A 12,471-nucleotide genomic window follows, 5' to 3' on the forward strand; every position below is an offset into this window, starting at 1 on the left:
CCAGGGAAGCCCTGTACCATCCATTTTTTAAATTTTGTTTATTTATAATACATTTAATTAATTTATTTATTTTTGGCTGTGTTGGGTCTTCGTTGCTGCGCACAGGCTCTCTCTAGTTGCGGCGAGCGGGGGACTACTCTTCGTTGTGGTACACGGGCTTCTCATTGCGGTAGCTTCTCTTTTTGGGAGCACGGGCTCTAGGCGCGTGGGCTTCAGTAGTTGTGGCTCACGGGCTCTACCAGGCAGGCTCAGTATTTGTGGCGCATGGGTTTAGTTGCTCCGCGGCATGTGAGATCTTCCCAGATCAGGGCTCGAACCCGTGTCCCCTGCATTGGCAGACTGATTCTTAACCACTGCGCCACCAGGGAAGCCCTACCGTCCATTTTAATTGTTTCAGTGTAATTTAAGTAAGATGTTACAAAAATAAAGCTCTAGTTGTTGATTTGATGCTCCCACTAATGTGCAGTCATTTATGTGTTGCCACCTGCGGGGAAGTAGATCTGGAAGAATATACTCCGGAGGTAAACAGTGTTCACTCATCTCCAGGATGGGATTAGGGAAGATTTCACTTTTCATATGTTTTAGCGTATTTGGATTTTTATTTTTTAATAGCATCAGGAAAAGAACTCCAAAGAATTTTTAAAAGTGGGTAGGTTAAGAACTACCCTCACAGGAAAAAGTATTAGATAATTTTTTTTAAAACTACATTTATTTATTTATTTTTGGCTGTGTTGAGTCTTTTATTCATTGTTGCGCGCGGGCTTTCTCTAGTTGCGGCGAGCGGGGGCTACTCTTTGTTGCGGTGCACGGGCTTCTCATTGCTGTGGCTTCTCTTGTTGGGAGCACGGGCTCTAGGTGTGCGGGCTTCAGCAGTTGTGGCACACGGGGTCAGTAGTTGTGGCTCATGGGCTCTAGAGCACAGGCACAGTAGTTGTGGCACACGGGCTTAGTTGCTGCATGGCATGTGGGATCTTGCCGGACCAGGGCTCGAACCCGTGTCCCCTGCATTGGCAGGTGGATTCTTAACCACTGCACCACCAGGGAAGCCCAATTTGGTAATTTTTAAACCATGGGGATTTAGTTTATTTGAAGGTGTTAAGGACATAAACTGTCACTTAATGTGTCATTAAAATGATGTTTTTAAAAAATTTAATAAGTTATTTTTGGCCATGTTGGGTCTTTGTTTCTGTGCGTGGGCTTTCTCTAGTTGTGGTGAGCGGGGGCCACTCTTTATCGCGGTGCGCGGGCCTCTCACTGTCGCGGCCTCTCTTGTTGCGGAGCACAAGCTCCAGACGTGCAGGCTCAGTAGTTGTGGCTCACGGGCCTAGTTGCTCCGAGGCATGTGGGATCTTCCCAGACCAGGGCTCGAACCTGTGTCCTCTGCATTGGCAGGCAGATTCTCAACCACTGTGCTACCAGGGAAGCCCCTAAAATGATTTTTAAAGTAATATTTCACTTGTTCTGAGTGTTAATGTTATTTCTTTCTTAATCTTAAGTGCATATGGAAAGGTTATAAAGAACATATTCTAGAGTTGTATGGGCAGAAGTATGTTCACAAAGGCTTTAAAATGGGGCCATGGATATTAAATCCCTAATGTAGATTCAAGGAATGACTTTTTAGACCCACTGTCATGAAGTATATATTTGTGTACTGCCCACATTTGAGTACTTATGTACCAGGCCTTTTTCTGAAGTCTCTATTATTAAATATGCTGTCTTGCTTGATTGTTACAACAGCCCCGTGTGGTTAGTCTATTTTCAGTTTTTTATAGATGAGGATGGGCACAGAGGGGTCATCTTCCAGGGTCACGCAGTAAGTGGAGGAGCTGGGATTTGAGCAAAGGCAGCCTGACCCCAAACCAAGCTCTGTTCCATTACGTGCTCCAGTGTGCGCGTAGAAACACTGCTGTTTGCTGAACAGTGACTACCCTCAGATCATTCCTACCACCTCTTCATAGCACCGAAGACATGGCTTCTTACGGGTGTCTTTAGTTAGGAGACATGCTGCAGTGAGGCGGTGTGTTGGCAGCAGGGAGATGGGAGGAGACAGGTGTAGGGCCACCAACCCCGGCAGGCGCACGTGGAGGGGATGCCCAAGTCTCGCCATCCAAGCAGTTCACCTGTTTTTAATTCGTGCTCAGGTAATGGTTGGAATTAAATGTGGGCATTTATTCCAGGTGTTTGATATGAAGGGGACTTATTTTTGGCTTGTGGAGGAGACTCACATTTGTTGAGCACCTCTTGTCATGCCCATTCTTCCCAGTAAAAATGCGAGAGGAAAGCCAAAGAGGAACACCAGTGGAAATGAAAGATGCAAGTGTGAATCAGTTCTCTTTACGACAGATCGATTAAAAATTTTGAGATATCCGCTCTCTCTTCACAGACTTAAATTGTTAAAGTAAAAACAGTAAGAAAATGCGAATCCCAGTTCCGTACTCCCTCAGTGCTCTCCTCAGAATATGCAGATGATACTTGAATGCTGACGGAGCGCCTTTTCTCCCAGCTAAGGGCACTCTCAGTGAAGACACCATCAGAGTCTTTCTGCATCAGATTGCAGCCGCCATGCGGATCCTGCACACCAAGGGGATCATCCACAGGGACCTCAAGCCCCAGAACATCCTGCTGTCCTATGCCAATCGTCGGAAGTCCACTGTCAGTGGTATTCGCATCAAAATAGGTACCTGGCTATGTATTGTCTCATGCAAAGAACGTTTTTGGGACTTGGTATTTTTAGATGATTTTAGTTCAGCTTTGTTAGAATGATGGACTTTGTTGAGACACTTTTAAAATTTTTATTGAGTTCAGTGAGATACATTTGGATATGGGAACCCTTTACATTATTGGCAGCAGGTGCTAGACGGGGCCAAAGACCCCATGTTAGGAGCTCTGAGTGTGACTCCCAGCAGGAAATCCCGCTTCTCCTTATCACAGGGAAGCTAATGTATCATGGTTGCTGGCAGCAAATTAATCACCCTGATTCTTTACAGCTGGTTGGATTTTAACGTAAGGGATCTGAGAGATCATTTAGTTCAGGCTTCTTACTTGGAAGTTTTCTTAGCACTCTCAGGATTATTTGAAGCAGTTTATAATGCTAGATTTTTAAAAATGTTTTTCTCTTCGTTGGTGGAAAAATAATTATTTAGCAGTACTTTAAGAAATCTCTGATATTTTATGGGTTACATCTGGTATCTGGAGGAGGACAAAAACAGCTCCAGTTCTATACCTGGTATTGATATCGGATGAGAGCTGTATTAATGAATCATGTATTATAATTAGCATTTTCTCTTGCGAAGTGTGGCACTTCCTTCTTGGTTACAAAACTGGGAGAGCAGTGACTTGTGCAGTTGGTGATGACTACTGTTTCTTAACTTGTTGAAGGTGAGGTAGCTCTCTTTTCTTTGGTGGACAGTCTTATTCAGTAAGCTTTAATTTCTCACAGTTCTTTTGTACCCTCTTATATCTTTAAAGAATCATATGATCTGTGTTAACTGAGCAAAGATATCATTTGATTTTCTCCTTTTTATTTTGTGAAATAGCGGATTTTGGTTTTGCTCGTTACCTGCATAGTAACATGATGGCTGCAACGCTGTGTGGGTCTCCAATGTACATGGTGAGTGAGTGTTTGCATCCTTGTGTGTTTACAGCACAGCAGCATAAGCATTGGAATTTAAGTATAAGGCTTGTTTCCAAGTAAGATGTGATTTTATATATAGTCTGAGTTTTTATTGTATTACAAATGTTAATTCTATTACTGATAATGACATAATGCAGACGTCTTTCACTTTAGTATAGCGGACTGTGAAAGTCTGTGATCTTTGCCCACTGGCATTTATTTTTTAACATGATTAGTTAGTTATTATGGTAGAAATCTCCTGTTAGATTAAATGGAAAACAAAAGTTGATGAAATATGGTCATGCTATACATAATGTATAATTTTAGGAATACTTAAAAATAACGGGGCACGTACCTCTTCAGCTGTAGGGTGTAGTCATCTTCTGCATGTTGTCTCTTTAGACAGTATCCCTATATTGTAGAAGTGTTTTCCATCAGTGTCACACTTAACAGCTGAAAAAAAAATCTTAGTTTTCCTCTTTATCCTCTCCTGTGGTTACTGTCAGGTCTGATAGGGTGAAGCTGTGAAACTTCTGAACTAATGTGAGGTGTTAAGCCTGGAAATACCTTAATTCTGGAACTTCAGGATCCTGTGAAGTAAATAAATGTACCTATTTCAGTTTTAATTTAAAATGGTTTTATGTTCAATTAGGGCTTCTTCTAATATAAAACCACTTTGAGCTAAGGGAACTAGTAATCAAAGTTCAAAAAAAATTTTTTTGTATTAGACTTACTTTTTCCTGATCATAATCTTACTGCTTATATAGTAAATGTTATAATTTAATATAATTAAATACTATTTTGCGCTTCTTGAGTGTGAAAGTAGTTCAGCCTTGAACTAATAACCTTGAGGATAGACAGAGTGCTTGGGCTGATTATTAAAGGGAGGTGGCTCAATAAGAAATTTATTAAGGACAATAAATAAAAATGTTATGCCTGGAAAATAAAATTTCACTATCTTTTAAGTGTATTTGACATTCCTGTTTAATGCTGTGCTTGCCTTGATTGATGGTATTTTTAAAAAGCAACATCTAATGAGAGGGTGGGAAAACAGCTGTGACAAAGCAGCAGAGAAAAAAAAATTTTATTTTTTTGGCTGCTCTGAGCAACATGTGAGATCTTAGTTCCCCGACCAGGAATCGAACTCACGCCCCCTGCATTGGAAGTGCGGAGTGTTAACCACTGGACTGCCAGGGAAGTCCCAAGATAGTTTTCATTATTGTATTTTGCATAACAGATTTTCCATTATTTTAAAAGTTTTCAAATGACAGGAATAGTATAGCAAACACTTGTGTACCTACCATCCGTATTTAACAAAGTTAACATTTTGTCATGTTTGCTTTGATCTTTTTTTTAGAAACAAATAAAGTATTTCAGAAACAGTTCATGTGCCCTCCTTTTTCCATTTCCCACTCTCCTACCCCAGAAGTAACCTTTATCCTGTAATTGGGGTATATTTTTCTTTATTATTATTTTAATACTCTTTTTGTAGTTTATGTGTCCATAATATTATATAGAAATGTTTGTTTCTGCAACTTGCTTCTTTTCATGCGCCGTTGTTTCTGAGATTTACCAGTAAGCCTCAATGTAAGAATGTGGTTCTGTATTCATTGCAGTATCATTTGATTAGGGCAATATCACAGTGTGTTGTTTTTGTTTTTGTAGTTTTGTTAGGAGTGTGACCTTTTCCAGCTAATTAATCCATACATATGAATTATGTAAATGGCCTGATGCATGTCTCTTGAATTGTTCTATCCCCAGGCTCCTGAGGTTATTATGTCTCAACATTACGATGCCAAGGCCGACCTGTGGAGCATAGGGACAGTGATATATCAGTGCCTTGTTGGAAAACCGCCTTTTCAGGTACCTTGACTTTTTTTGGATGTGCTCAGTTTGGGGATCTTCTCATTTTGCAGTTGCCTTTGACTTATAAAATGGGGAATACAGTTGACCCTTGAACGATGTAGGGGTTAGGGGTGCTGACCCCTTGCAGTGGAAAATGTGCTGTAACTTTACAGTCGGCCCCTTGTACTAGCCGTTCTGCATCCGTGGGTTCAACCAGCTGCAGATCGTGTAGTACTGTAGCATGTATCGAAGAAAGGTTCCTGCACAGTTCAAACCCATGGTGTTCAAGGGTCACCTGTACTTTGAAAGCAGTGTTTCTGGTTCCTCTGTGACTTATTTTGATTTTGTTAACAGGCAAAACTGCTGTAGCGAGCCAGAACATCTTTCGCTTTTTCCTTTTTTATCTGCCTTCCCTAGTAGTTGGACTGGGCCTGGGGCCGCTTAGGTTCCCCAGGCTCATAAAAGCTGGTGCAGCTTAGCTAACAACCTGGTGGGAAATAGGTGTGAACAGTGATGTCAGCGCTTCCTGCGTAGCCTTGTTTTGGGGTCCTGGAATCCACGTGAGGGCCAGGGCAGGTCTGGGAAGATCACTGGAAACTGTCCCCAGCTCTCTATTCCTGTCACTGCTGGGTGAGAGGTAATTATTTAGGCTTTATAGAAGTTACTTTGAGTAGGTCTTCCTCTCCCTTAACATCCTGTCAAAAAGAGGCCTCCTAGGATATAATCACAATGATTCCTCTTGAGTTCATACTGCCCAGTTACAAAGAGGAGTTTTGAATCTGAAAACTGGAACAGAGTGAAGTTATTTGCCCAACATGGTTTTTAAAAGTCGGTGACACAGCCAGGTTGAACACTTAATTTCCCAACCTAGTGTGGGCATAGAGACAGCTTCACTAATTCAGCAGCACTTATTATGAGGGTGCTGCTTGTTACTATGGCAGAAGGGTAGCAGTCATCTGAGTTCTCTTCCTTGAATCCCTCGGAGGTAAAATACACCCTGATCTTACACAGTAAAAATACACCTGTGGGTAGGCCATGTAACCTCCAGAGTAGTGATTTTCAGGCCTTTCTGAGAATCTGACCTCAGAAAAGGTACATTATTATGCCCAGATGTGCAGAATTCATGTACAATTTCAGAAGTTTTTTAAGTTCCTGGTGCCCATCTATGGCTCCTTCAGCATTCCATGGCTTTCAAGTTCAGAGTCTCTGTTCTATAGCAGAATGTGAGCTTTGATCACATGATTTGGAATTTTTGCCCTTTGTTGTTTAGGAAATTAAACCTTTTTCTTCCCTTTTTTTTTTTTTTTTTTTTCCTAAACAGGCTAATAGTCCTCAAGACCTAAGGATGCTTTATGAGAAAAACAGAAACTTAACGCCTAGGTATGTGTTTTGATTACACCGGGTTTTACCATTTGTCAGTGCAGTGTTATCTATTTGAATTCTGTGTGTTTTATGTTTTTCCGTTATTGAATCTTTGTTCAATTAACAGTAAGGAGAGCTTTCGTTTTAACAGGAAATTAGAAAATTACTAGTGTATCGTAGGTGCCTGTGTGCTGTATCATTTTCTTTCTTTTTAAAAATGTTAAGTTTATTTAAAAGAAAAACCTACAGAAGTTATATGTGTTCTTTGAGGGGAGGGAGATGCAAACAGAATAGATGTGCATAAAGTAGAAAATAGCTACGCTTTCCCCTAGAAAATAGCTTGCTCTAAAATAGCTAGAGTCCCCTAGTTAGATGTAACGTATTTTGTTTAATCAGATCCCTGTTTTCATTTTTTTGGATACTACAAACAGGCTTTACTGAGGAGAGATTGTGTATATGTGTGCGTGCGTGCATGTATACACACATTTGTGCATTCCTTTAGGATGGACTCCTAGAAATGGAATTGTTGGGCTTAGAGACACTCTCTCCAGCTCGGCTGGCCCTGTTTGCACTGCTGAACAAGCAGTGCGCTCCTTTCCTGCGTTCTACCAGCAGGGGTTGTTACCAGTCTCCATGCCTCCCAAGCAGGGCCAATTAGCTCTTCATTTAACTTGCATTATTCTCTTTACTAGTGAGGTTGGCTCGCTATTTGTTTAACATCCTTTTGTAGTTTTTATTCTGTGAATTACATATTCCTATTACTTTTTTTTTTCTTGCCTTGTCCTTTTTTATTGGATTTCAGGAAGCTGTGTTATTTCTCACGTGTATTTATTTAAGCTCTGCCCTTTTGCAGATGGAATTGGAGGTGGCGTTTGTCTAACAGAGAACTCTGTAGCAACCGTTAGTGCTAGGTCGACATTGTGTTAAAACTCAAGACGGTCTGTGCTTGTGAAGTGCTTTGTTCTCGCAGATATTCCAAAAACAGCAATAAGAAGCACGATGCAAGAGTCTTCCCAAATTGATGCTGTTTTTCAAAGGCAGTTGCTTAGTGTTTGTTTGTTTGTTTTTTCCTTTAAGGAGTGGGGGTCTACCATGCTCCTCTTGGTATAAAATGTAGTGTTTGTGAAACTGTATATACATTTTAATTTACTGTAATGAAGGCGAAAGTCGTGTAGTTAATATATAAACTCACCACTTAGGTGGTTTTTTGTCCTTTCCCCCCCAGCATTCCCAGAGAAACATCCCCTTATTTGGCTAATCTCCTTTTGGGTTTGCTTCAGAGAAACCAAAAAGATAGAATGGACTTTGGTAAGTAATATTTTCAAATTTTGTATGTATGCTAGTTTCTAATTTTATTTTTGTGTATTCAGAAAAGTTTTTTTTTAATTTATTTTTTATTGAAGTATGGTTGGTTTACAATGTTGTGTTAGTTTCTGGTGTACAGCAAAGTGATTCAGTTACACATATGTATACACTCTTTTCATATTCTTTTCCATTATGGTTTATCACAGGATGTTGAATATAGTTCCCTGTGCTATACAGTCGGACCTTGTTGTTCATCCATCCTATATATACTAGCTTGCATCTGCTAATCCCAAACTCCCACTCCATCCCTACGCCCCTACCCACCTTGGCAACCACGTGAAAAGGTTTTTTTAAAAGATACTATAGATGTTTCAGAAGAAAATGAAAATCAGTTTTACTTTTCTATCTCTTTGTCTTTTTTCTTTCATGTATTTTGTAAATGTATGGAAGGTAAATAGATAGTTAATATAATCAATAATTTAGAAGCTATTATCCTATTTGTCGTTTCACTATTGGCTGATATTTCTCATGGTCACAGAGCAATCTCAGTTTAATTTCTCCCTCGGAAAGATAAAAATATTTACCTAACTACATGACTAAAGTTTAATTCCAATTTTTACCACACTTTAAGAAAAGATATGTTTAGACTATTTCATCTTTCCGCCAGACAGAAACTATTAGAGCTACTGTCTACTGAGAACATTTACTGGGACAGTGAACCGAGTGCTTCCGAGTGGGAGGTAGTTTAGACTAAACCTGACTTCAGCTCATTCCTGATTGTGTATTACCTGGAGAGCCTCCGTGCTGGGCTGTGCCATTCTCCTTGTCTGCTCTGTGCTATTTTAACATACAATTTGGAGACTTAATGAAAAATGAGATGGTCTTCGTGAGGTTTTAAAGAAATAACGCAATTATACATACAGGAAAAGAGTAAATTAGTGAACTGCCATGTACTCACCTACTTATTTATCTTTATCTAATTAGCAGGCTTACTGTGTAGGTTTTATCCTTGGTGAATAGCTGAAGAAACTAAAAATCAAATTAATAGCTTTTTTAAAAATGTGAAACCAGCTGTAGGAATATTTCTTCTGGGACAGGAGAGTAGAGTTTATTGTACAAATCAGCTGTCTAAGATTTCCCGTTAGGACAGTTAAGAGCCATAGTTCACAGAGCGACTAGCGAGGGCCTGGTCAACAGTTCTCCGTGCCCTTGTCTGTTTGAGGACAGCACACACTAGAGGACACATCTGCTTTAGTCACCTCAGGGGTGCTGTGCTGGTAATGGACACTCTGAGGATTCATACCATTATTTTAAATTTTTCATTCATTAAGAATTACTTATAATTTGATGGGTTTTATGGATGATTTATAAAATAACGTGCTTTTACATTTAAAGGAAATGGAGTCTATGTAAAGAAGTTAATAATAATTATGTACGATCTCAAGGATATTATGTTGACTACATTGACGAGGTTAACCTATCTGCAAAAATCAACATCAGTTTAATGGTTGCATTCTCATTTTCATTATAGAAGCATTTTTTAGCCATCCTTTTCTTGAGCAAGTTCCAGTAAAAAAATGTGAGTACCCACTTTTTACATTTCTACTTAAAGAATGAATGCAAACTTAAGGAAAAATTAGTATTTGGTATTACAAAATTAATTTTTTATGTGCTTCTCAAGATTTCGTTGAACTTTGCTTAAATATTTGTAGTTGTGTTTATTTAATTACAATTCTGTTTTTCCTTCCAAGTCCAAATTGAAAGAGTTTAGTAATTACTGCATTTTTGGTTTCACCCATGGGAGCTGTAATAAGTAGGTGAATGTAAATTTTTGGCCAACACAAAGCTGTAGTAGTTGTGACAGGTTTGCTAGTGGACAGCTCGTGTAATCGCACTCCATTCGTCGGTGTTTCTCCCCCAGCCTGCCCGGTCCCGGTGCCTGTGTACGCCGGCTCCGCCTCTGAAGGTCCCTGTAGCAGCTCTCCATCCTGTCGCTTCGCCTCTCCACCTGTAAGTCCTGGTTGTATTAAAGGTAACGTTAGAGCCTGTGTTATTGCATCTGCTCACAGAGCCTGCAGATACGTCATGGGTATTCTCTTTATGTGTGGAGTTTCCTAGTGCAGCTGAGGCCTGGGCAAAGAGTGCTGTTGTTGAGGCCCTCGATCTGGACTCCGCCTTATCTGGCTGTGCACACTCCCCTCTGACTGGTGAACACAGTACTCTCACCCTTTCGTGACCAGTGAGGTGGGGAAAGATGTCACTGTGACACGTAGATAGGTAATTCGCATTTGTTTCATGAATGTCATAAACATCGGTCTGGACAGTTATCATACATAGAACTTGCAGTGGTGGACAAGTACCCTCTGAGCGGACTTCACTGCCTTAGGCCCCGTAGTCATGGTGACTGGCCCTGTGAGCCGGCTCCACTGCAGCCTCTTCCCTCCCCAGGGCTGCCCGAGCCGTGCACCCCATGGCCATCTTCCCTGCAGTCTCAGTGCTTCTTCCTGATCCTGAGAACTTACGGCCACTTCTGGTCATTCCTTCCTTCTGCTCTGCTCTCCCAGGCCTTGCCTTTCCGACTTCTGTGCTTTTCTGGACTTTCCCCCACATCTCTCTTGCTGCCTGAGAGGGCTGTGACCTTGAGACTTTTCACAAGCCAAGGTCCAGGGGCCGTTGTGTCAGCCACTGCAGGTATTTTCCAGACTGGCCTGGCAGACGTGCATTTCTTGAATTCTGCTGGCAGAAGGGTCGGGGAATCACAGAGGGAGCTGGTTGGGTGATTAGCAGCTTGAGGCTTAAGAGTCTGGGGCTTGGGAGCTTCCACATCCCTGACTTGCCATATTACCTATGACAGGTGACTCGGTGTCTCTGAGCCTGTTTCTCATAAGTAAAGTGAGTATAATTTACCCACTTCATAGAGTTTTTTAAGGATAAATGAGCAAAAGCACCTGCTCCGGTGCCTGGCACACAGTAATACTCAGGAAGTGGCAGGTGCAGTTATTCTTATTTTCCAGGGAAACCCAGTACCCCACAGTGAAAGCAGATGCTGCGGCAGCCTGTTGCGAACGGATGAGTCCTAAAGCTGGCAAGAAACCTTTCTGCACAGCCCTGCAGACTCAAACCAGATAGAAAAAGCAGATGGACTAATAAGACTTACATTACATTCCCATGAACTTAAAAAAACTAAGAGGGGAAAAAAGTGTTGTATATTTCCAGTTTCAGTCTGGAATATAGGAAAACACTGGATTTGGAGCGACTGGGGAGCGGAACTGCAGGGAAAGACCGAAGGCTCTGTTTGGAGCTGGGCAGGACCAGCCTCAGCGCTGGCCCTGCTGCTTGCTCACTGTATCCTACAGGGCAGGTCAGTTCCCAGGCTGAGCTGAGCTTCCTTGTCTGTAACGTAGGTTACAGAGGCCTGGTTAACCTCTGGTTGAAGGGGAGTGGGTGGTAGTATGTAGTGAGTACTTGATAACGGTAGCTACCATGATGGAGCACGTATGTGATACAAGGTGACATGTGGTGTGAAAAGCAGAGATGGTGCTGGAGAAGGACAGCAGGGGAGAAGCTGAGTGTGGGAAAGCCTGGGGGAGGGTAGGACCCCAAGGGAGGAGAAAGAGAGGGGCCGCCGGGAGGGATGCAGCTGGGAAGTGCTTTGACTGGACAGAGTGTGCTGGGCTTTTGTTGGATGGGGATGCTTTGAAAGGGAGCGCAAGAGAGCAGCGTGTCTTGGGCCGCTGGGAAGGGTGGAACAGGTGCTGGCAGGAGGAGGGGCGAGGGGCGGGGGAGGGGAGACATACTTAGATGCTCAGAACTTTGGTGGAAAAACCTTTTTTAGAAGGCCTTTATGACAAGCTAATGCTTGAAGTGAAAATAACAAGGAAATCTGGAAATAAGAGGAGAGCAGGAATAATACAATGTAATGTAATGTAATTTCCAGTTAGTGAGATCAGAAAATGGGATGATCTGTTAGGCCTTGCTTCAACATAGTCTGCAAAAGTGAGAGGACTTCCTATAGGCACTGCCTTCCTTCCTAGGGCCGCAGCAGACTCTTTTACTGAGGGTGGATGCATGCAGGCATGCCCACGTAACATTCTCTTTTTTACGTTCTCACACAAATATCCAGCTGCTACTTCTTTCCAGAGAAATCTTCGAAAGGTGAGAAACAAAAACTCTGTAACAAAAAGCTCAGGTCACTCTTTTAGTTATGATACTGGCTATAGGCTAAATGCTACTTAGAGAATATCTCTTGAATATCTGTTGCTTTAATCACATTTATTAAATGCCTACTTTCTGTGAAGTTTTGGTTGATACCAGTGGAAGATATGACCAGGTCCCTTCATTGAGGA

The 12,471-nt window shown here is 41.6% G+C and overlaps 1 protein-coding gene across 1 annotated transcript in view; it reads left to right on the plus strand.

The window, feature by feature from the left end:
- ULK2 (unc-51 like autophagy activating kinase 2) overlaps positions 1 to 12,471 on the plus strand; it is a 65,328-nt gene that overhangs the window by 13,023 nt on the left and 39,834 nt on the right. Inside the window, exons 6-12 of the mRNA XM_024752708.1 lie at positions 2,504 to 2,677; positions 3,537 to 3,610; positions 5,375 to 5,476; positions 6,780 to 6,838; positions 8,046 to 8,128; positions 9,657 to 9,704; positions 10,047 to 10,135. Coding sequence (XP_024608476.1) covers positions 2,504 to 2,677; positions 3,537 to 3,610; positions 5,375 to 5,476; positions 6,780 to 6,838; positions 8,046 to 8,128; positions 9,657 to 9,704; positions 10,047 to 10,135 — 629 coding nt within the window. The remainder of the gene's footprint in view (positions 1 to 2,503; positions 2,678 to 3,536; positions 3,611 to 5,374; positions 5,477 to 6,779; positions 6,839 to 8,045; positions 8,129 to 9,656; positions 9,705 to 10,046; positions 10,136 to 12,471) is intronic.

The sequence above is a fragment of the Neophocaena asiaeorientalis genome, unplaced genomic scaffold, assembly GCF_003031525.2.
Source record: "Neophocaena asiaeorientalis asiaeorientalis breed wild unplaced genomic scaffold, Neophocaena_asiaeorientalis_V1.1 scaffold540, whole genome shotgun sequence".
Lineage (NCBI taxonomy): Eukaryota > Metazoa > Chordata > Mammalia > Artiodactyla > Phocoenidae > Neophocaena > Neophocaena asiaeorientalis.